Genomic DNA, 22,829 nt, shown 5'->3' on the forward strand with positions numbered 1-22,829 from the left:
TGCTCTGCCACTCCTCTTAGCCACCTGAGATGCAGAAGGGGAACACAAGGCAGTCGCAAGGGATCCCCTTGGTGTGGGAGAGACGTCAGAAGGAAGGGCAGCTTGGCTGTCTCTTCTCTGCTCTTCCCCCCAGCCTGGCCAGAGGGGGCTGTTGCAGGTGTTACCCCTCTGTTAGTCACAAATGGGGGGCCAGCAGGAAATTGTCACTGTCTGGCTCAAATCAGAGCAGTCCCTGACTACTCTAACTGGGTGTCGGGCACATGCCACAGCTTCCCCTTTGCCTTGGGGCTACAGCAGGGAGCCAGCCTTGTCTCAGAGCTCACGTAGGTTATTGCTGCACTTGCAGGGGCTCCCCAGGGCTTGTAGGGAAGCCCATCTCTGATTTAAATTAAGCATAAATTAAGTTTAGATTGCTGGGTCTGTCCTGCTGGTGGCCGCTGAGTTTTGTTCAGGTGCTTGCCCAGTGCTGTGACCTTGGTGACACTGTGACCACGCTGTTGGCTTTTGGCCTCGCTGATGACATATGGTGAGCACTAAGGATCTCCCACCCTGCCTCCTTAGAAGGGACCGTGGGGACTGGAGCATCCTGATGAGCAGGGGTGGTGTGCAGGGGAAGCCACTGGAGCCCACGGGACCCCATGTGACAGAAACTTAGTTTTCTTTCCCCTGAGAAGTGATAAAAGCTCTGTGTGTACATGGTGCGGATCAGGAATGTAAAAATCTAGGGAGAACCAACAGTTCTGACTTACAGTCCTAAGCTTTGGCATAAGATCATTCTTTGTCCCTATTAATACATGACATCCCAGCCCAAAACATTGTCCATTCCTCCCTGGCCAAAGGATGGTTTAGTCTGCCCTTAATTCCTGGGTGTCAGGGCCTCCTGACCCATCTGGGGATGTGTGACCCTGCTGGAGACGTGATGCTTGACTGACTTGTCCTATTGTAGCACCAGCAAGGCTTTTCCTGAGTAACCTGCATGTGGCTGTAGGCAAAATGCTTCAGCTGGACAAGCGCTCCTGAGTGGAAGGGACTGGAGCCCCTTGTCAGCACGACTCTGACCTGTGGGATGTGGAGGAGACAGCGTGAGAGAAGAGCCTGTGTCTGATCCTGGTAATTTTCTCCTGTAGTCAGTGGGAAATGGATCTTCCAGCTATGACAGGCAGAGGCGCAGGTCCGTGACCGGGTGTGCTACGCAGACTGGCGTCTTCTGCACGCGCCGGCGCTCTGGTGTGCTCCTTGACGCAGATGGATGTGCTCTGGTACGCAGACCGCTCGCCGTCTGGGAGGTGTGTGCCGCAGCTCTCGCTGGGCTCTGGCACAGCTGCGGCACGCGGTCTTCCTATGTCTGCTCTGGTCCCCACTGAGAAGGAGGCCGAGGTTAGACGGAGAGCCCTCAGAAGGGGTGATGCTGGTGGAAAGGTGAAAGGACATGGGGCAAAGCCTGTGTGAACTTCAGCCCCTACCATTAGGGGAACTGCTAGTTGGAGAATCAGCCTGCAGAGGACGTGTATATGTATCGTCATGTGTGTGGCTTGTACTGTCCAGATTTCAGGAACTGGCCAAGCCTGTGTGCCTGGCATCGGCAGTGGCACCAGCTGCTGCTGAGTGACCATAGCCGCGCTCAGAGGAAATCCCTTCTTGGCTGCCTGGAAGCTCTCCACCCTGGAGAGTCAAACTGGGAAGAGGCACAGCTTGGGGGGGAGGTATGTTTGGCTGTACTCAAAGGCAGATTAGTTGGCAGACAGCTCTCCTGTGGATCTGAGCTGCGACAGCACCTGGTAACCCTCCCACAGCCAGTGGTGAGGATCAGGCTGCCAGAGGGCTGATAAAGCCCACAGGGTTTGTCTGGAAGGCAGCCTTGGAGCCCAGAGGAAGCCCTCCCCCAGCATAGCTCCTTATCTGGCCAGCGCTGGCACACAGCGGCGCTCCCAGGCCTGACGTTCTGCCCCATCTCCCCGCCATGGGCTGCCAGTGGAGACTTCTCTGTTTCCTTCCTGCCTCCTGCTGCTGGGTGCTGCAGGAGCCGAGGGGTGCCCGGCCCGCTTTGCTGCCTTGTAGAGTTCATGTCATTGCCCCAATGACTGCGGCTGGCTTGCACGCGCGTGTGCGCACAAGGGCTGTGGCAGAAATGGGTGAGTCAGGCAGGATCAGGGGGTGAATCACAGGGGAATGAGTCATCGGGCAGCAGAGGGCAGGTGCTTGCCCGGGGCTGGGCTTTAAGGGAGCCCAAGGGCTTGGCAGCCTGTGCCGGGTCCCCTGGGCGATGGGTTGAGGGTGCCGGAGGAGAGCTGGGAAAGCCACGGGGCTCAGCGGGTGGAGGCAGTGCCTGTGGCTTGGGAACGGGCCGGGATCCAGCTCAGCCATGTGCCGAACCCATTCTCTGCCCGCATCTCCTCCAGCCTTGGGTACGTTGCTGTCCTGGAGGGGCCTGGGGCATCCTCGGTGCTGAGGCTTTCCCAGGAGGGATGGAAGACAAGCGCCGTGAGGGAGCAGTGCGGTGAAGAGGTATCCCAGCCTCCCGGGTCCCTGTCCCCATGCAGGCAGTGAGGTGTCCAGATGGCCCTGGGCACACTGAGCAGGTCTCTGTCCTGGTCGGATCCTGCCCAGTAAGCTTCCCATCTGCTCTGAAAGAGCAGGGAGAGGATGGAAAAACAAATGATCCCTGCTGGGGCAGAGACGGATAAATAGATAGGTCTGGATTGAGGGAATGCAGCATTGGGGGAGAGCTGGGAGAGGGATGATGTGCTGCAGGTCTGGGGACATAGTTGGTCATTGGTTCTAAAATCCCGCGTGCGATCTAGACTCTGCTGCAGACCCAAGGGAGTGTCGGGTGGTGATGGGTTGCCGCTTCCCTCATCCAGGGACCTGCTCTCAGCTGTTGAGTTTCCATCTAGCCCAGCTGATCTCTGCTGAGTTTGACTACTGATGGTCCTGCTCATCGCTCCGGAGGGCAGATTCCCTGTGGACGTGATGGAAGTAGGCCTGGTATCAGTGCCACAGCGGTGAAGCCAAAGCTTTCTATATTTAGGGCCAAACTTCTTGGATCAGGTACTTGGGACTCCTGGCTCGGGATAGCCTAGGTGTGTTGCAGCAGGAACTGTACTTGGTATCGCTTCCAACCAGAGCAACTTGAACAAAAACAAGTCCTGCTCATTCCAGTGCTGAGGTGAGTCCCTTATTTTACAACATCCCCAAGGTGTCTGCTGCTCGAGGCTGGCCGCAGGTACCTCTTGTCCTCCCCGGTGGCACCCTTGGCTGGGCAGGATGGAGGCTAACAGGCTCCAGCACTCTCCAGAGATGCCCTGGAGCTCTGGTCCTGCCATGGGGCTTCTGGCCAGTGCTGCAGTGCGTCGGGGGCAGAGGCAGAGAGTGGTGGGTTTGTGCAGCCTGGGAAAAGGAACGTAGTGAAGGGGGCTCTCACCGCTGCCGGCAGCTGTGGTTTTGGAGAGAAGCTGAAGCCAGGCTCCCCTGGGAAGTGCCCAGCGACAGGATGAGAAGCAATGGCACGCAAGGGAAATTCCAATTAGATACCAGGAAAAATATTTCCCCACAATGGCGGTTAGGCTCTGGAGCAGGGCCCGGAGAAGGGGGGGGCAGTCGCCAAGAGAAGGGGGAGCAGTCACCACATTTGGAAGCCTTCAGCCCTTGGCAGGGGCAAGCCCTGAGCAACCTGCTCGGCGTTGGCCCTGCTGTGAGCAAGATTGGACCAAAAGCCCCTGACGCCCCTTCCCAGCATTGTTGTTCCCCAGTTCTGCAGTTCTCGGAGTGTTTGGCAATGTAGCAGCTCATGATCTGCTGGACTGACCAGCCTCTAGGCGAATGGAGGGATCAGGGATCAGTTCTTCTGTCCATCCCCTTTTCTCCTGGCTTGGTTTGTCTCGTCCATATGGTATTAGCAGTGGACGGAGGTGCTGGTTTAGCAGCATTGCCCAGCTCATTGCTTTGCCCTACCTATCTTAGCCATCTCTCCAGAGGTCCGTGATATTCCCCTCCCTGCATGAGTACAAAAATCCCATTGGCATGGGACGATAAACCATCCACCCTGCTCTCCTGGCAGAGCAGAGCTGTGATCTGCACGGGGGTGCTGGTGATGTCGGGAGGCTGGGGAGGACACCGGCCCCCAGCTCTCCATCTGGAAGGGCTCCAGGTTTGTCTTCCCCGTGGTGCCTGTCCCAGAGACAGTGGAAATTTCAGGAGAAGTCCCCAGTAGCCTTTTTAAAAGCTCCAGCTGCCTGACCATCCCGAGCAGATAGGGAGCAAATGGAGGCTAGATGAGCCTAAAGAACTGTCTGGAAAGAATTACTTGCTCCCAGTATTTTCTGTTTCTTTGCCAGCCTTTTATTCTCATGGCTGCCGTTTTCCTGATCCTGTCCTTCTGCAAGGCTGGCTGCTGGCAGCCTTATCAGCCTTGTCTTCAGTAACAACTTTGCTCTGCGATTTATCGTGTCTCCGAGCTTTGACTCTGGTGCCTGATACTGCAGAAGCCTGTGTCGGATGTGCAAGTGCTCAAAGAGTTTTTGGTATTTGCCCTTGGCCCGTCTGCAACAATAACAACCCAGAGCAAAGGGGGCTGTGTGTAGCCATGGTGCCTGGGCAGAGCTGACCTGCAGCAGTGGCTATGTCTGCCTCCCCGTCTGGCAGAGGCTGGGAGGATGTCCACGCTCACCAGATGCTTTTATGTGGATTTTCAAGGTCTAGGACAAAGATCCTTTCTCAAGATCCAGATCCTTTCTCAAGTCGATCCTCTCAGCCGTTCCCTTGGGCTCATTGATGCTGGGCTGCAGTTGCACTCAGAGCGCTGTGAGTTCTCTGTTCCTCAGTAGTCCGCTCGTTACTCAATACTGCTCTGGGCACTCTTGCGTTACTTGGATACCCCTGTTACAACACCTGCACACATTGAGAGCAGTGGGGTGAGGTGGTCTGAGCCAAGAGGCCCCTGGGGTCCATTCCCAGCTGCACAGGTAACTCTGCATGGCCAGGGACAAGCTGGTTCCTGGTAGAGCTCTTGGGTCCCTTGTGGGCCCTTGTCTCTCTAGGAGGGTCAGGTATAGGGGGACATCTATGTCCCCAGAGGCACAGCTGCCACCAGGGTTGAAGGTATTTTGGACCCAGTTACCATAGTTAAGCTGTTTTTTGAGGTCTCTAAGCTTTGTGTGATCCTACAGAGGCAGTGCAGCAAAACATGGGCTGCAACAGTGGCAGCAAGCACAGTCTGCACGGGAGCCTTTGCATCTCTCAGGGACTGATGTGGGGGCTCATGTCCTGTGCAGGTGGGCTGTCTGGGGAAGCAGCTGTGTCTTGAGCCTGTCTTTGTTCACTATCGCTTCTGAGAAGACGGAGGATGCTGATATGCCGGTGCCCCAGTGCTGTGTAGTCCCTGCAGGCTGCACCTGCCAGATAGCCCTGAGGGCAGGTCCTCTCTGGCCTCCGCCTGACATGAAGCACCTTGGCTTCCTCCTCCTCCATGCAACACACAGGTGCCAGGTGGAATCCCCCTTCCATCCTGAGGGCATTCCTGGCCGTGTGCATTGCTCGGAGCCCTGGCAGCTCTGCAGGAGCCCAGCCCCCATGGAAGGGGTGGTGGATGCACTGGGCAGAGGGCTCTGCTGTTGGTGGGACCTGTGGGTGGTTTGGGGTGCATGGACCAGGACGTTTGCCATTTTCACAGGATGAAATAGGGGTTAGACAGTGTCTCCCACTCTCCTGCGTATGAATATGCCTGCAGTCAGACATGCCAGTGCCTCCTACCCCCTTGTTTCCCTTCAAAGGGGCTTATGCACTCGTGCGTTTGCCTCCTTTACAGGCGACAGTGTCAGTGTTTAAGTGCCAGTTGTGACACCCTTTTCCTAATGCCAGCAGGGTGTTTGTCTTTCACCTTCAGTCCCATGGGAAGGAGAGACTTTTCTTCTCTGTGACAAGGTACAGGACATTGAATTCATGGTGGAAACCCTCCTCCCCTGCGGTAGCCCTGGCTCTGCCCAGCTCTTTACAATCAAAGATGGACAGAGCCTCACCCTTATGGCCCGAACCCTTGCCCAGCCCATGCCACCGCTCTGGCCTGTTGCTAGACTTCAGACTTTCTAAATCGCTGCTGGGTGTGCATGGCTGTGTGTGTGAGTGGTATCTGCTCCCCCCGTGCCATGTAGATGTCTAGTACAGGGGCGTGGAGGTGGAAAAGATGCTGAATGTCCCCACAGCTGCTGCAGCCTTATCTCCAGGCTGCAGCTTGATAATGCTGAGCTGGAGGCCCAAGTGCCTGTGCCCAAGCACCTCCCTTGGAGGGCTCTTACAGTAAAAGGAAGTGTATTGCAAGAGGGGTTGCGGTGAGAGTAGGCAGTTCTCACCGGGTAAATGCTGTGTGCACAATCCTTGCTGCCCTCCCCACCAAAGGCACTTCACCTGCTGCCTTTTGTCACGCATAGCTTTTGATGCCTGTGTCCGGAGCTAGTTGGCGTAATGCAGCATCCCTGGGACCTTCTCCGCTGCTCTGCAATGCCCTGGTGACTGTTCAGGGAGGTAGGGAAAGGTGTTGTTGCTGTGGTTCTCCAGATGGGTGTTGGGGACTCGATCGGTGGAGCGTGTGCAAGGCAGCTGGAGTTGGCAGGGCTGTAGGGGGGTGGCAGTCGGGGTTGGGGGGACACTAAGGTAAGTTGTGGTATGAGCTACAGCAATCAGCAGGCAACAGCACAGGTGAAAAGAGCTGGCCATGTTGGGGACATGCACAGGAGTGCATGTAGACAGGACAGGGTCTGATGATGGTGGAGGATGGGGTTGGGATGGAAGTGAAGAGGAACGCCCTTGTGGGAATACAGAGCCCAGCTACCATTTAAAGAATGTGGGGAAGGTGAAGTGTTGTGCGTCTGGGATCAGGCAGTGTGGATGGCTACAGGCCATCAGGGTACAGGAGCTGGCTTGGTAGGGAGGAAAGATGGGGCTGTGGTTGTACACAGTGGTGACCAGAGGGAGAAGAGACCGCAGAAGTGGGAGCAAAAGGGGTCCCATCACGTGCTGATTGCTGTGCTGTCTTCTCCTGGCTCACAAATCATCACCCTGCCTCCAGAGCTCCTGTCAGAGGCTCGTGTTTCTGTACCTGGCTCATAGTGATGGAGAGCCGGCTGAGCTGTTCATGCTGCATGGTTAGATCACGCTTCGCACCGCGCACAGCCCGGGACAGGGAACTGATGGGATCGGGGTTACCACTAAGCTGTTGCCTATCCATTAGGGTTGAGTTAAATGGGTTGGGATAGGGTTTGCAGGGCTTCTGATGCAGTCAACAGCCCCAGGGCATCATTCCTTCTCTTGGGACATCAGATAAAAAGCACTGTTAATGCTAACATTTGTTCATTGCCTAGTATGGTGAGGGTCTGCTCCTGCTTGGACCTGGGGCATGCCTGCCTTGGAAAAATGTCCTTACTGAATTTGAAGCATGGGGGCATGTTGGTACCCTGGTCATGGTGGGACACCCCAGGTATCATGCAAGCACAGAGACGGGGTCCCTGCCCCTCTGCCAGGACCTGTGTGCCTTCTCGTGGCTGTCCTGTGACTGGCTACACACGCACGTGACTTTGTAATCACCAATGGTGGAAAATTTTCCATCAGTTGCAGTTGGCACTGAGGTCTGGAGTGGAGCACCTGGTCTGGATGGTCATCCAGTGTCTGAGGTCCCCATCCCTCTGGCCACTGCCCCCAGAGAGGGACAGGAGGACTGGAAGGGAGCTGGCCGGTATGTCCCTGTGCCTGGGTGGCCAGGGGCTTGCTTTTGCTGCAAGGCAGTTTCTTTGTTGCCCTGGGGTGATTGCCACGGCCGCTGTGCCACTGCAAGGTCAATGCTGTTGGGCTCCGCAGATTGCTCTGGTGTCAAAGCTCACAGGCGCTGTGCCTTCCCCCCAGGAGCAGTGGTGCGCAGCAGCTACCCCGAGGTGAAAAGACACAGCTTTTTATGAAGCTGAGCCAGCCCGGAGGAATTTTCCCCTTGTGGCCAGCTGTTGTCCTGGGCCTGGCTTGCGTCCTCCAGCACTTCCCACCCCGCGCTGCCTCGGGGAGGGGACCAGGGACTGGCCCACCCTCCGGACTCCCTGCGCCGGGCAAGTGGGTGCCACCTTGGGCTCGTGGGGGTGAGTAGCTGCCGTGGAGCCCAGCAGCATCCTGCTGCCTCTGCAGGGATCCTCTTGGGCAGCGGAGAGTTTTCCCCACCCCCAGCTCCGCCGCTGCCTCTTTGTTTTCTGGCAGAAGCCTCTGTGCCTTTTCATTGCTGTTGAGGCGCCGAGCAGGAGCCTACATGTGCCGTGTGTGCGTCTCGCCGGGAACGTGATGCGGGCTGGCAAGCTTGCCGGGCTGGGCATCTCCCTCGCAGGGCTGCGGAGGCCAGCCGGCAGCTTCTGGGGGGTCTCCTTTCCGTGGGCTGTTCCTCCGGTCGAGCAGGGCTTCAAGGCCGCTGGTTTCCTCCGCAAAACCCTCTTTCGCCTTGGCAACGTTTCTGCACCTTGCCACAAGTAGAGTAAGTTGGATGGGAAGGGGTTGGTCCTCGGCTCAGCTCCACTGGGGGCTTGGGCTCTCCGTTGCGGTCCTCCCTCACCCTTGCTCCTGCTGAGAAGGCACCTGAGATTAGAGCAGCACCAGGGGCTGCAGAGCCGGATACGGCAGTGGCTGAGGATTGCCTGTGCTGCGCCTGCCTCTCCGTCTATTTGATCTCTCGACTTCCAGCGGGGACTGAATTCCTGTGCTGGATTCTGGGCTCGGCTCTTGTGAAAGGATCCAATTATTTCAGAGCTTTGAGCATCTCCATTTGCTGCCCATATTTGCGGCGCCCGGGTCTGCGCTGGCTGGAATTCCAAGTGATTAACGTGGCTGTGACATCCCTCCTAGGGGTGTTATCTTTGCTCGCTGTCCCCCACCGCCCCCCTCTTCCTCCTCCGGCAGCCAGCAAGAGCGAGACAGGCAGGCAGAGACAAAGGTCTGTCCTCAACCTGAGCTGTCCTCCCCGTGAGCGGCTGCTGCATGGGATTTCCCTGCCCTGCCTGCTGCAGGTTTGCTGGGCTCCCGGTCGAAAGCTGGAGCTGGGTGGCCGTGGGCTGTATCACTGAGGTTTGATCCTGCTGGTGCTGGGTGGGCAAGGGGCTGCTGCTGGCATTGGAGAGCTGTCCGATTGTCCTGACGGATTTTAAGCAGCTTTTCATTCTTTGACTGCGCTTTCCTGGGGAGAGGGGCAGCCGTGCATGGAGGGGAGGCTGATGCGGAAGGGGGGGGGGTGTTGGACGTGGGGGAAAGCCGTACACAGGTGGCTGTTGCATAGTAGGATCTGCCTGCAGACCCTGCGAGCCCCTCTTCCCAGCTGCGGGCTATTGTCAGCATCGCTGCCTGCGTGTGAGGCAGCCGGACAAGGTGGACGGAGGCGATCCATGCCAAGACCAGGGGCATCATAGGGAGCAGGGGTAAGTCCCCAAGCCAGGAGCTTTGCTCCAGGTCCCTGGGTTCCCAGGAGAGGTTTCATTGTGTTATCCTGGGGCAGCTGTCCCTGCGGCACCTGTGCGTGGGGCTGGGGCTGGGGAGGCTCCACACGTCTCTGGGTGCCCCTCAGGAGCCTGCTGCAGCCTGGAGCCCCAGCAAAGTGCCCTGCGGGGAGGGATGCTCTGTCCCCAGCGGCTTCTGCACCCTGTCAGTGTCCCCTCCCCACAGGGTGGGAGGAAGAGCGGCAGCGAACATGGGTGCTGTGGGGCAGAGGGAGGTGTCGGGTCTGTCTCTGTAGAAGCTGTCTCTGGTGGTTTCTAGGAGCTGGCACTCCTAACATGGGCACTGCCTCTTGCCCCATTCTTCCTCTCTGAGCTTGGGATTCCTCCTCCCCATTATCAGCACAGGGGCCAGCACTGAGCAAGGCTCTGCAGCTGCAGAAATCTGGCCCAGCAGGAGGCTTCCTGAGGACCCCCAAGAGCAGCACTTGCCCTTGCAGTGGGGCGAGGATGCTCCCTCTCTCTGCATTCTCCCTCCCCCTCTCCCTTGATTCTACCAAGTCTGAACTCCTCCTTTCCTAACCTGAATCCTATGGGAGTGCCAGAGCCACGTCCACACCAGTTGTCTTTCCCTTCAGGCACAATTTGCTCCTCTAGCATCTCTCTAACCATCTTCTCTCAAGGATTGCCACCTCTACTATGGATGGTGCTGGAGACGCTCCCCAGCCTCACGCATCTGTCTCTCTGCTGACGGTGATACGCCTGACCTGGGGGGCTGTGGAGAAACCCTCCTCTGGTGGCAGCTTGCAGCTGGTGCTGCCGTCCTTCAGGGCTGTGATGGAAATTTTCTGCCTGCTGGTGCTTCTCAAGTTCTGCTCTTAGTCTGTGCCAGGGAACTTCTGGGTTTGCACTTCCACTGGTTATATTTCCTTCCTTCTCCTTGGGTTCAGATAGGACCGAGCTGTGACTTATCCTCCAGGCAGCCTGTTTCCAGAAGTTTCTGTTGTCTTGTGCTCTGCTTGTACCAATGATGATTATTTGCCCTCTTGTAGCGACAGCCCCTCCTGTTCCAGGCTGCATGGTTCCTGCTTCACCCCCAGTGAGACTGCGAAGGTCTCCCTAGCACTTCCCATGAAGAGGGAGCAGGAGGGAAGACGGCAGCAAAAGCTGGCTAGTTTGGGTTTGGTTTGTTTTTTTTTTTGAGGTCTAAACGGTTCAAGGACCCCTCTTGGCCCTGCCAGCCCCCAGGCATGGTGCTCTGCCCCAGGCAGTAATGCCCAGGCCAAAGCCTCTTGCCCAGTGACCATGTGTCCCCCTTACTCTCTGGCAATGTCACTCTGGGAAGCCACCGGGATCCCTACTGGGTGAGTGTGGCCCCTTTGGGCACAGCTCTTACTCTTCTCCTTGCACCAGTGCCATGCTGCCAGCCCTGCTTGGCTCCCCTTTCCAAGGGCTCTGCCCCACGACACATGCCCCTCTGACTGGCAGAACAGCCCCCACACCCATCCCATGTCCTTTCTGGCTCGTAGAGTACAGTTAAAACCACAACAGATCCTTTTGCAGGCTGCAGCCTGGCATGCGGTACAGCTGCGTGCTTCCTCACCCACCATCCTGCTCTGTTGCCACCAGACTGAGACCACAGTCTGCTAATTCTGGGTTCCGCCTAGATGTACTATTAGGAATCAAACCAGCGGGTAAGCCAAGCTCCCAAGTCCCTCCAGGCCTGGCGTTGTCATCCTGCATCAGGGTCTGGCGGCTCGCTGTACCTAGGGAACGTAGTGTCTCTGCCCCAGCGCCTGGGAGATGCTCCCTCCCTCTTTTGGCACTGGGTGTTTTGTGGCTGTTGAAGCGTAGTGCCCTTCCCCAGGCCTCATTGGGCTGTAGGAAGAGAGGAAGGCTGTGCCTGGCATAGCTCTGAACCCAAGTGCTGGGAGACCCTGGCAAAAGCACAGGGCCCCTCCTGCCCCCTGAGCATTGAGGGTGGCTGGGAGCTTGGCAGGAGCAGGGCAGAGAACAGGAGGAACTCTGGCTGGGCTTCCTCCAACAGGCAAAGCCCTTTAAGTCCTATCTTAGAGTCAGAGCACCAGCACAGGCTGAAACACTGGCAAAATCACCATCACTTGGGCTTAAGAGTGGCCAAACATGGAACCCCACATGCTGCATCCAGGGGATGGTACCCGTGCTGCTCAGCTGAGCTGGTGAGGACCTGGACTTGGCTCTGACCCATCCAGGTGGCCAGAAGGAGATCTCTGTAGATGCGTGGCTCAAGGGGAGAAGGGAGACCAGGTGCTGTCTCCCTGTCCCTGCTTAGCGTCCAGGAGTCCCTGGTCCCCGTGTTGCTCTCCTGCTCTACAGGGGGGTGGTGCGCTAGCACTGTAAGATACTGAGCCCTGCTGTGAGTTGACTGGGCTCTCAGTGCGCAGGAGCTGCCCTGGGAGGCAGACCTAAACACAGCAAAGAGAAACTCCAAGGCTAAAGGAAGGAGGATGGGAACCTCCCTTGGCCACGGTGCCTTCCAGAAGGGTGAGGAGCAGTGCTGTACTCTAGTTGCTCAACATCCCAGGCTGATGGGCAGTCCTCCAGGGGGATGTACAAGGAGGTCCCATGGTGTACTTAGAGACACTTGGTGGGCTGGGGAATTCTAGCATTTCCCAGCACAAATGCTTCAGGCCACAGTGTCTGGGCTGGCAAAACATGGTGCATCCCCTCGTGCTGGGAGTGTGCCCTACTGGCTAGTGCTGGCATCACCTGGTGACTGGTGTTGAGATCTTGGCTGGGATGGATTTGTGGTGTTTGCATGTCAGCTTCTCCTGATGGACACATTCTCCTGAAAGGCAGCTGCTGCTGGGGAGCAAAGGACTTGGCTTGCCTGTGCCAGGATTTGGGAAGGGCTGTGACTGCAGAGCGACATAAGAAGGAGAAAGAAAGGATGCAGGTGAAACTGCATATTTGTCCCACCATGGACACACACAGGAAGGATGTGGCTTTCTCCCGCTGCGCTGTACTGACTCTTGCTGCTGGTTGCTGATTTTGTTTCCCAGTGGTTGACTGTGTCACACAAGTCATGGTACAAATCTCTTCCAGGGATGGAGGAGGGAAGCAACAACCTTGCAGGCAGGCAGAGCACAGTGTGCTACCACCTCGGCATCCACCCACAGCTGTGGGCATTCACTTGGTTTTCCACCTGCCTTGGTACAGGACCCATATGAGCTGCCAGGAGGAGCTGATATTTACAAAAAGCTTTTGTTGAGGTTTTGGACCAGACGTTTCTTATGCTACAGTGTTGATTTGCCCTACTGCAAGCACTCCTTGGGAGCTGGTGTATTGTATCTCTGTTCTAGCTGGTCACTGGTGGTGGCCTTCCCCACCGCTGCTGCTGGTGGCTTTTGGGCTGGCCATCTCTCAGGGACTGGCCATGACTGCCTGTTAGTTACAAATCTTATTGGAAATGTAATGAAAGAACAGCCCATTTCCTGGGGCAGGCGAGGTCATGCAGCGAGCACAGAAAGTGACCTGCTGAAGTGGGCTTCCCACTTGCAAGATGATGGGATAGAAAACTTGCTGGACCAGGGTGCCAGAAAGGGGGTGCACTTGGGTGTTCGATGCCTCCGAGCATCCCTCTGGGGATTTTGTTCATCTGCCTATTTCCAGCCTTCAGGGCAGTACTCACCACTGGGTTGGGATGCCCAGTGGTGGCTTCTCTCTGCACAGCTGCTGAGTGAGCCCTCGGTCAAGGGCTGCATGGCAGGGGAGGTGGGGACAGCACAGTCCCCAGGGGTGGGCAGCATTTTCTTCTTCGCCTGGAGGTTCCTGGGCCAGCAAAGCTCATAGGCTTCCCCTGGCACAAAGGAGCCGAGGGTGGAGGTGTCCAAAGGCTCCTGCCCACTCTGAAGGTGTTGCACCAGGAGCTGCTGCCTGAGCTGACTCTCCTCCTTGCCCTCTTCCAGGCGTCAAAGCTGCAGTGCCGGTGGATTATGACCACAGGGGAGCTGTGTTGCATCTGCAAATCTCTGTCATGCATCAAGGGCACATCTGAGCAGGTGAGTGCTGTGCACATGAAAGGACTGCTATCTTTTGCTCTGGGGGAAGCTGGTGGGGGGCCATCATGGCTCAGGGCTGTCAGGCTCACGGTTTCTGCCTTCCCTGCCAGGCATCTCTTATTGAAAGAAAACAATTGCAAACTCTTCTCCTTGTCTGTAGGGCCAGACAATGTCCTGTGCTGTGGGTGAAGGGCTAGAGGTGAGCATGAGACCAGCAGCTAGCTGGAGGCCCAGAGGTTGCTGGTGATCTGCACTGTCTTGGAAAGCAAGACATGAAATGGTCACCAGAAAGAAGGAGGGATCTGTTTGTGTGCACAGATTTTTATACAGGAACACATGCAAAAGGGATGTGAAATACAAGCCAGATATGAGAGTTCACAGCTTAGCTTAAAATATTTGAGGTTTAAATGGAAATCAAGGTGATAGCACTGTCTGTATGTGGCCTTTGGGTTTGGGAAGTTGGGAGAGGCTGAACCCCAATGCTGCCTTCTCTGCCTGTGTGACCCTGCAGGCAGGCGGTACCCTCCTGCCCTTCTCCTGGAAAGCATCTGAATCACTCCAGCCCTTTATCTCCCACTTTCCTTCCTTTCAGAGCTGCTCTGGAAACTGAAGAGCTGGAGAGAACGCTGCAGAGGTTTGGAGGCACACAGTGATGGTGGGAGCCATTCCACGGCAGCCACGCCGCTTCTGGGGGGTGCCTGGCTGGCAGGTGTCTTCAGCTAGTTGTGCCAACGACCGCCCGCTGCGGGACAAGGAAGTTAATCAAGAGCAAAGTGGGGTTCTGCTGCAGAGGGGTGAGTGTGGGGGGCAGCCAGGACAGGCTGCAGTGTGCCAGGTTACACAGAGGGGTTGAGGTTGGGAAGGGCCTCTGGAGGTCATCTGGTCCAACTTCTCTGCCCAGGCAGGGCCACCTAGAGCTATTGTCCAGGACTGTGTCCAGATAGCTTTTGAATGTCTCCAAGGATGGAGACTCCACAACCTCTCTAGGTAGCCTGTTCTAGTGCTCGGTCACCCTCACAGTAAAAAGAAAGTGTTTCCTGAATTTCAAACAGAACCTTCTGTGTTCCAGTTTGTGTCCATTGCCTCTTGTCTTTTCACTGGACACCACTGGAAAAAGCCTGGCTCCATCTTCTTTGCACCTTCCCTTCAGGTATTCATATACATAGATAAGATCCCCCTCAGCCTTCTCTTCTCTGGGCTGAAGAGTCACAGCTCTCCCAGCCTTTCCTCACAGGAGACATGCTCCAGTCCCTTAGTTGTCTTAGTGGCCCTTTGCTGCACTCTCTCAGGTGTGGCCTCACCAGTGCTGAGTGGAGAGGAAGGATCACCTCCCTTGACCTCTTGGCAATACTGTGCCTAATGCAGCCCAGGATACTGTTGTCCGTCTTTGTGGCAAGGGCATATTGCTGGCTCATGGTTGACATGGTGTCCACCAGGACCCCAGGGTCTTTTCTGCAAAGCTGCTTTCCAGCTGGTCAGCCCCCAGCATGTCCTGGTGTATGGTTATACCTTTCATCACTCCTTTTAAACAAAATCCCTGGACTCAACCACCCTGGCCTTCCACTTTTCCATCCCCATCGCAGCAGGGGTCAAAATAAATGTGTGGCCTTGCTCTCCAGACAGCCTTGACCCACTTGGAGAACCTATTCCCCTATTGCTCACCTGCCTCTGAGCCTTTGCTCCACAAGATCAGGTAGAACTGTGGGGACAGCCAAAGGGCAGAGCTGCCGGGCATGGGCAGTTTGTCAGGGTCTGGAGCTCCTCGGTCTGCTGGTGACTTCCTGCGTCTCCTCAGCTCTTGCAGCCATTTCAGTATTTATCATGCCAGAAAAACTCGTGGCCAGGATTCTCACAGCTCCCAAACTGGGATGAAAATCAAAAGTGAGGTGCCATGCAGCATGGAGGAGGTGACACCCTCGGGGCAGGCAGGGGTGGGTGGATGGTGCAGGAGTTCATGGTGGGCTCTGCCATTGCTGGTACCACCCAACTGCTAACTGAGGTGGTGGTCTCTGGACCAAGCCGGCAGAGCTGTGACATTAGGTCAGGTTTCCCCAGGCTGCCCAGCCAGGTTTATGTCCCTGCCATGCGGCTTGCAGCATAGGGCCCTGCCTTGTTCAGCGCATGCGGTGGGGCAGGTCGTCTTGGCGAGCTCTGGGAGATCTTGTTGCTGTTGCCCAAAAGGGTGATTACAGGCCTGAGCCCCTGGGACTGGTCTGACCTGCCTGACTCCTGCGCTTCAGAGCAGTACAAGCACACCAAGTCCCTGGCAGAGGGCAGGCCCCCCTTTCACCACTTGTCCGGACTTGTCCTCAGTAGCCTCCAGCCTGGCTGGAGACTTCTCTCCATGCCCAGGCCTGGAAGGAAGTGCTGATCCTGTAGGTGGGTGATGCCACAGGATTCCCTGGAGAGCCACACCAGCCTGCTTCCTCTTCCCATCCCCAGAGAAGGAGGTCCAAGTGGGACTGTATGGAGAACTGCCCTCTTCCCAGCAGGTCCCTTGCAGCCAAAAGCCTGGACAAGGACAAGGATCCCAGGCTGATCTCCGTCCTCCTGCTGTCTCTTTCCAGATGCTGTGCTGCAGTGCACCCCATAGCGGAGCACTCACCTGGATGTCCTGAGCGAGGAGGGGTACAGCTCCCACCCTGCCCTCACACCCAGACCTGTGGCACTTTACGGTCCTGCTCCTGCTGCTGCATGGGCTGTTCTGACTCTGGCTCCACTCGGAGTCCAGGCAAGTAAGGCTCCATGCGGCACATCCACGCAGAGACGTCCCTGCCCCCGGAGCATGGCACAGACCCCAGCCTGTCCCGGCCCAGTGGAGAGGCACCCTTGGAACCTTCCTCACAGCACTGCACCCACCACAGCATCCTCATGGGCTACAACGAGACAGAGATCAAACGCCAGAAGGTTTACCAGGTGTCCATCTTCTCCCATCTCTCCAGTTCCTCTGAGAGCACGGAGCAGCGGGCAGGCAGTCGGCCGGCTGTCAAGAGGAGTTACCCTGAGCAGCGAACTACAGAGGGGGGGAGAGATCCCAAACGAACTCACTGGGGTGGTGGGGGGGTGGACAACAAGCGTGATGGGGGCCCTGGACAGGATTCCCTGGATGATGACGATACCTTTGAGGATGGTCTGCTGGTGGAGGAGCTATCCCTGTGTGGCTCTGCCCAACACTTCTCCCACAGCGGGCTGCGGGTAGTGGAGCACCGGTGTGAGGGCAGCCCTAGCCACAGCCCCAAAGCCAGCAGAGAGAACAAGTTGCAGGATGTGTCCTCCTCCTCCTGGCCCCAGCACATTGCTTGCAGTACTTTGCACAAAAGAGATGGTTGCTCTGTCTCATTGGGGGATCAGTCCACAGCCTATGGGGAAAATGAGGAGTGGGCAAGTGGCCACAACTTACTTCACCTTGATTTGCACAATATTGCACAAACAGCCTGGTTGGACTCTGGTGGGAAGAGAGAGAAGCCAGAGAGCAGCCCAGCTCACAGTAGCAGGGCTAGTGGCGAAGAGGAATGGCCAGTGGTGGCCAGTAGGTGCAAGGAGCCCCCATCTCCTCAGACAGCACTCAGTCCTGAGCCCAGCAACCTGAGCTCCCTGGAGAAGACTCCCTGCGGGAGCAGCCAGCTCAGCAGTGGCAGCTGCCCGGTCAAAAGGAAACTGCTGCCCGCTGCTGAGGTTGTGGCCGACTCCTGCTCTGAGGACGAAAGCCTGTACCCATCAGGAAGGAAGAAGAGGCCCCTGCTATGCCATCCGTTGCCTACGGCCTGCCGCAGCACTGATGCCAAGGGGGCCCCATTCTGGAATCACCTGCTTCCCACAGCCAAGGTGAGCATCGCTCGTGGCGGGAGGCAGGGCATGGCCTGGGGACACTGGCTGTCCTCGTGGGCAGTGTGGTCCATCGTGACACAGCACCTTGTCCTGTCCCAGTGCCACAGCACTGGTGTGAGCAGGACACTGGCTGACAGCCAGCCCTGGGACAAGTGGTCTATAGGCTGTCACCAACTCTTGACACCTTTTAGTCACTGGATCCTCTGCTTGCAACCAGCTCTTTAGTCTAGAGAGCCTTGCTCGGACAGGACACAACCTTCCTGTGACAGCGGTAGTTGGATGTGCGGCATGGGGTGACAGTGTCTGGCAACTTCACATTAAACGAGACTTACTGTCGGGCTTGGGAAGAGTGGCTGTCTTCTGCCTGCCTGACAAGGAGGAAGGCAGAGGGGTGGGGTGGCTTGAGTCTCCGTATGTGATATCTATCCATCAGGGCAAGGGTTTGGTGGTGGGGGGTGGGACTGGACATGCTTTGATCAGGGAGTGGGAGCCCCAGTGCTGTGTGCAGAGATGCCGCTGGCTTTTCTGCAGTTCTGGGGTGCCCACAGCATGTCCCCAGGGTGCTACAAACTCAAAAGTGGGGCAGACTCGGGAGACTTTGTGACCACCCTGGCAACTCAGGAGCTGCCTGCGATTCTTCCCTGCTTACCAGCCCCTCCAGGCCAGCGCTCTGCCTTCCCTGTGTCCTGCCAGCTGAGGCTGCATCAGGCTCTTGCCAGAACTGTCACGCTCCCCATCTTCCCTGGGGGATCCCATGGTGTGGGGACCTACAGGGACAGAGCTGCCCAGGCTTCTTGCTGCTTGGAGCCAGGACACACTGTCCATGGGGCACAGCTCCATCCCTGCTCGCGTGCCCTTTTTGGTGACTGTCCCCCAGCCCGGCTGCCCCCAGCACTGCCCTTGCAGAGTGAAGCCCTCCAGCAGCTTCCCTGGGTTTTCCCGCCCGGTCATGCCAGCCAGCTCCATCATCCCTTTGTGTTGTACTGCCCTTTGTGTGGCTTCCAGAAGATAAAACCTCTGAAAAGGGGACATCTTTAAAAGGAGGCTGCAGTGTGGCCCTGGTTTTAACCCTCCACCCTACTGCTGTAGACCCTAGCAGGGGGCAGGGGCAGGCAGCACGCTACGCTGCCCGGCAGCACTACTGAGGACTTTGCATGAATCGCCAGGGGACAGGACTTTTCCTGGGCTGGTCGGGTAGCTTCATCATACGTGTTACCCTTCCCTGGGAGGTGCAAGGGGGTGCTGGTGCATGGCTGTGTCTGGGGGTGTCTTGTCACTGCGGATGGTCCTGAGACCTGCTTTGCAAGGTGGGAGCTGTGCGCTGCACTCTCAGCTTGGATACCAAAACCCTCATCCCCAGCAGAGCGACTTTGGGGTTGGGGCAGCCCCACATCTCCACCAGACACCACAGCCCTCACGCTGCCCTGCTGCCCCCCCTGCTCCTGCAGAGGCTGCTGATGGCTCCCCATAGATGGGAGCGTCTCTGATCTGCTGGGGCCTTGTGGGGCAGGGCAAGGGGTGATGACACCTCCTGGGGGTGTGCAGTCCCTGGTTGCTGCCCTAACACCGTTCTCTATTTCTTGTCCTCTCCAGAGCTCTGCGGGTTGCACTGCGCTTGGGAGGAGGGTGAAGAGCGGGCTGCGCCTCAAATTGTGAGTGTCCCGGCAGTCCCACAGGATGGCCATGGGGGCCCAGGGTGACCAGCCATCCTAGCACCCCACAAGCCCGTGGGAGGGTTGGGTTGGGTTGCTTCCCTGCCCCAGGTGTCTCCCCTCTACAAGACCCCACGCTGTGGGGCGGAGGGAGGTTTCTTCTGCCCATGGTGGGTAGGAAAGTGAGTTCAGCCTCCACCAAAGAAAGGGACAGGGGGACCTGGAGAGGGCAGCCCAGGGCTGCATGCTCTCCAGTCCGACACCAATCTTCTTCTCTCTCTCAAAGGCAACATCTCCGAAACAGCCTCCGGAGGGGTACCAGGTCCTCCACAGCATCCTGGGCCACCACCACTGTCAGCCATGCTCTGCTGGGCAACTTTGAGGTAATGGCACACACCTCCCAGGGAGGGAGGTGGGTCTCCAGGCTGGGCTGGTGAGAGGTGTGAGAGGCTGAACCCGACAGAATCCATGATTGTACCCAAGGGCCTGGCGTGCGGTGGCTGTGTCGCACAGCCACCAAATACCAGCAGGTTGTCTCAGCCAGCAGATCCTTGGGTGATATGCTAGGACCCTGGACCCTGCTGAGATGGCTGCTGTGGGGCTGAGCCCAGGCGCTCTTGTTGCTTCTCTGTGTTAGGTGGCTGGTTTTAGTCCAGCAATTCAGGATGGGTCTGTCTCAGAGTGAGCAGCCAGGGTCACTCATGGGTGGTCTCCAGACAGCTGGGAGACACGTGCAGGCAAGCAGACACATGGTCAGGGTGGAGATGGGGGGGATCTCACCAGCAGCTTCAAGGCGAAGGGCAGTACTGGTGTTTGAAGGTCCCTAACACTTCCCTCCTTTCTCAGGAGTCCATCCTGAAAGGGCGTTTTGCACCATCGGGGAGGATCGAGGGGTTCACAGCAGAGATTGGTGCCAGCGGCTCCTACTGCCCCCAGCATGTCACCCTGCCTGTTGACGTCACCTATTTCGACATCTCTGAACACAGTGTGCCCTCGCCTTTCCTGGTACGCGGACAAGGGAGGGCTGGGACCGTGGGGGAGGTGAGTGGGGGCTGTATCCAGGCACTGAGCATCCTGCAGGATGCCCCTCTCCGAAGAGCGTGGCTTGAGCAACCGCCTACCTGAAGAGACCGCTGGCGGTGCCAGGAGCAGTTTTTAACCCAAAAAGCAAAGAGGGAAAGAAGAGGGAGCCCTTGCAGTCATATAAACAGGCAGGCTGCTGCCCAGCTGTCTCATGGCTGTTGCTTTGCTGTTACCTCTGTGTTGCTGCTTGTTCACCCCCTAGTCTGGAGAGGCATTGAGCTGAGCTGCTTCTTGCTGCCTTGTGCCAGGCATTCCCGGCAAGAGAGGCTCTCAGCCCCATGCTGGATGCCAGCTGGGCTCTCCATGGGCTTTCTCCTTCTCATGTGCTCTTTCTTTGGCCCCAGGGAGTGATTGACTTGGAGGCCTTGGGAAAGAAGGGTTACAGTGTCCCCAAAGTTGGAACCATCCAAGTGGTGAGTCATCCATCCCCTGGTCTCTGTCAGTGCCATGAGGAGGGGACACAGTGGGCTCCGTTTGCCCCCCAGGGTGGATATGCTCCATTACATTGGTTGGGAGGGCAAAAGCCAGAAAGCACATGCAGAGGGGTTACGTGGCCACCAAGACAGCACAGCAGAGGGGAGCATGGGGTCCCTGGGGTGCTAGCAGGGAGACAGGGTGATGGGAGGTGCAGGGAAGGAAGATGTTGGTGGGGAGGGATGGGGTCTTGGCAGGAGAGAGTGTACATGCAGTGGTGATGGGAGCACAGGAGTGGAGGTGGGTGGAAAGGACTTACCTCTGGGCCTCAGGTTAAGCCCTTTGGGTCTGGTGTGGGGCTCTCTGGACCCTTGGGCCTGCTGGTGCTGCCCCGAGATGCTCCAGCTCTGCACTGTGGATCCATTCCTGTGCCCTTCCCAGTCTCACCTCCTACCCTTCTGCCGCCAGACCTTATTTAACCCCAACAAGACTGTGGTGAAGATGTTCTTGGTGACATACGACTTCCAGGACATGCCAGCCAACCACATGACCTTCCTACGCCACCGCATCTTCCTGGTGCCTGTCGGGGAGAAGGAAGGGCCCACCATGGACCCCAGCAACCCACTGGGCACCAGCCCACCCCGCAGGGTCCTATGCTACCTGATGCACCTAAGGTAGGGCACACTGGGAGGGATGAACACCTGCCCCAGGGTCACCTCTGGACTCCTCTCCCATGTGTCCCTGCCTCCCCCAAGCCTGCAGGGCAGAGTGGGAGGGTGGCAGCCTGAGCCCCTCTCCCTGGGGAGGAACAGGGACCGCCTGCTCCTTCGGGGAGGTCAGAGCTGTCACCCTGCCCCAGGCCAGTGCCCGCTGTCCCTCTGAAGGTAACCAGTCTGGCCACCTTGACTAGGGGCCAAAGTAGGCGAGGGGGTTGTGCCCCTACTGAGGCTGTCCTGCCCTTGCCTGGGAGCCTGAGGTCCCTCCACCCTGCTCTTGTCTCCACTCAGGTTTCACAGCTCCAAGTCGGGCAAGATCTACCTTCACAACGACATCCGGCTGCTTTTCTCCCGCAAGTCAATTGAGGTTGACTCGGGCATCCCCTACGAACTGAAGTCCTTCACGGAGATGCCGAGGAACCCCTCCTACTCACCCCGGGCCTGACCTTCTCCATCCCCCAGGGCCACCAGGGAGCCTCCAGCCCAGCACTTTGGGGAGAGATGAGTAAAGGGCCAGCATGCAAGCACTGCCTTGAAGTATTGCCCTCCCTATGCACCCCTGTCCTGTCCTCCTGAACAGCACAGATGCCATGTCCATGCCCTGCGGCAGGGCTGGGATCACAGAGGGGGTTTCACCAGGAGAGACAGGGGCTGGGGAGCAGCTTGGAGACTGGGCTGGAGCAGGTGGAGCAGTGAAGAGTTGGGTGGGGGGCTCTGGGTGAAGCTGCCCACCCTGGTCCTGGAGTTGGGAGCAGAAAGTGTGGGAAGAGTTTGTATTTATTTGTATTTATTGTTGCTGGGAGAGCAGAGGAGGCTTGTGCAGAGGATCGGAAGTGCTGTGCTGTTCTTCCCCCCCACCCTCAGTCCTGGATGAGGCCTCTGGCAGTGCAGGGCTGCCTGTGTTGGCGCAGGGCTGTGGGGACTGTGAGGGTGACTGGGGATGGACGGGGACACCTTGGGCTGTGGAAGACAGGGTGACCCACCACTCAGCCAGGGTGGAGCTCCTGGGTTGGGGCTGTATTAAAAGCCCTGGGAGAGGCTGAGACTTGCTCTACAGGGCCAGCCCTGCTTCAGGCAGCTTGGGGCAGCTTGGACTTGCCCTCTCACCCTCAAGAAGTCTATCAGGGGAAGCGGCCATTGCCAGGGATCCTGGGGGTAGGAGACATGGCTGTCACACGGCTGGTGTCCTGAGGCTCTCTGCAGAAGCATGGGGATAGCAGCAACCCCCTACACCTCCCGGTAGGAGCCTGTGTGCCGCGGCTCTGAGGGAAGGTGGAGCCGGGGGGCCGGCTGCGAACAGGGGATGGATGGAGGGCGGGTGGGAGCCCTGACTTAGTTTCTGGGAAGGGGGGGAAGCACCACAGGGCATCACACGGGAGCGGGGCTGAACCTTCACTGGGGATTTGGGGGGGGGTGATGTGGAGGGGAGCCCGTTCACCTCCACGCCTCGGGGTTCCGCCGGGGCCCGCTCGCCGCGTCCCAGCGGGGGCGGGAAGGCTGTACCGGTACTTTTCGTCTTTGTTTCTAATTTAATAAACGCCTGTTTGGAAACCCAACTCCATCGCATCCCGTGCTCGGTGAAAGGGCGGAACCAGGGCCACCGGCCCCCGCGGCGAGACGGGCCGCTCCGGGGCGGAGTACCCGGAAGGG

At 57.7% G+C, this 22,829-nt stretch overlaps 1 protein-coding gene and 1 long non-coding RNA gene across 2 annotated transcripts in view; both read left to right on the forward strand.

Annotated features, from left to right (window-relative positions):
• Positions 1 to 13,472, forward strand: part of LOC309683300 — a 30,101-nt gene extending 16,629 nt beyond the window's left edge. The window contains exon 3 of the long non-coding RNA XR_014270194.1: positions 13,394 to 13,472. This is a non-coding gene — a long non-coding RNA (uncharacterized lncRNA). The remainder of the gene's footprint in view (positions 1 to 13,393) is intronic.
• Positions 13,473 to 14,131: 659 nt separating this feature from the next.
• ATOSB (atos homolog B) lies at positions 14,132 to 22,476 on the forward strand. The gene is made up of 8 exons (XM_082497278.1): positions 14,132 to 14,280; positions 16,054 to 17,311; positions 18,908 to 18,966; positions 19,253 to 19,349; positions 19,813 to 19,971; positions 20,394 to 20,462; positions 20,932 to 21,137; positions 21,471 to 22,476. The coding sequence occupies exons 2-8, from the start codon at positions 16,232 to 16,234 to the stop codon at positions 21,622 to 21,624; spliced, it is 1,824 nt and encodes a 607-aa protein (XP_082353404.1). The 5' UTR covers positions 14,132 to 14,280; positions 16,054 to 16,231; the 3' UTR covers positions 21,625 to 22,476.
• The last annotated feature ends 353 nt before the right edge of the window (positions 22,477 to 22,829 follow it).

This window comes from Vanellus vanellus (assembly GCF_965231255.1).
Source record: "Vanellus vanellus genome assembly, chromosome: Z".
NCBI lineage: Eukaryota > Metazoa > Chordata > Aves > Charadriiformes > Charadriidae > Vanellus > Vanellus vanellus.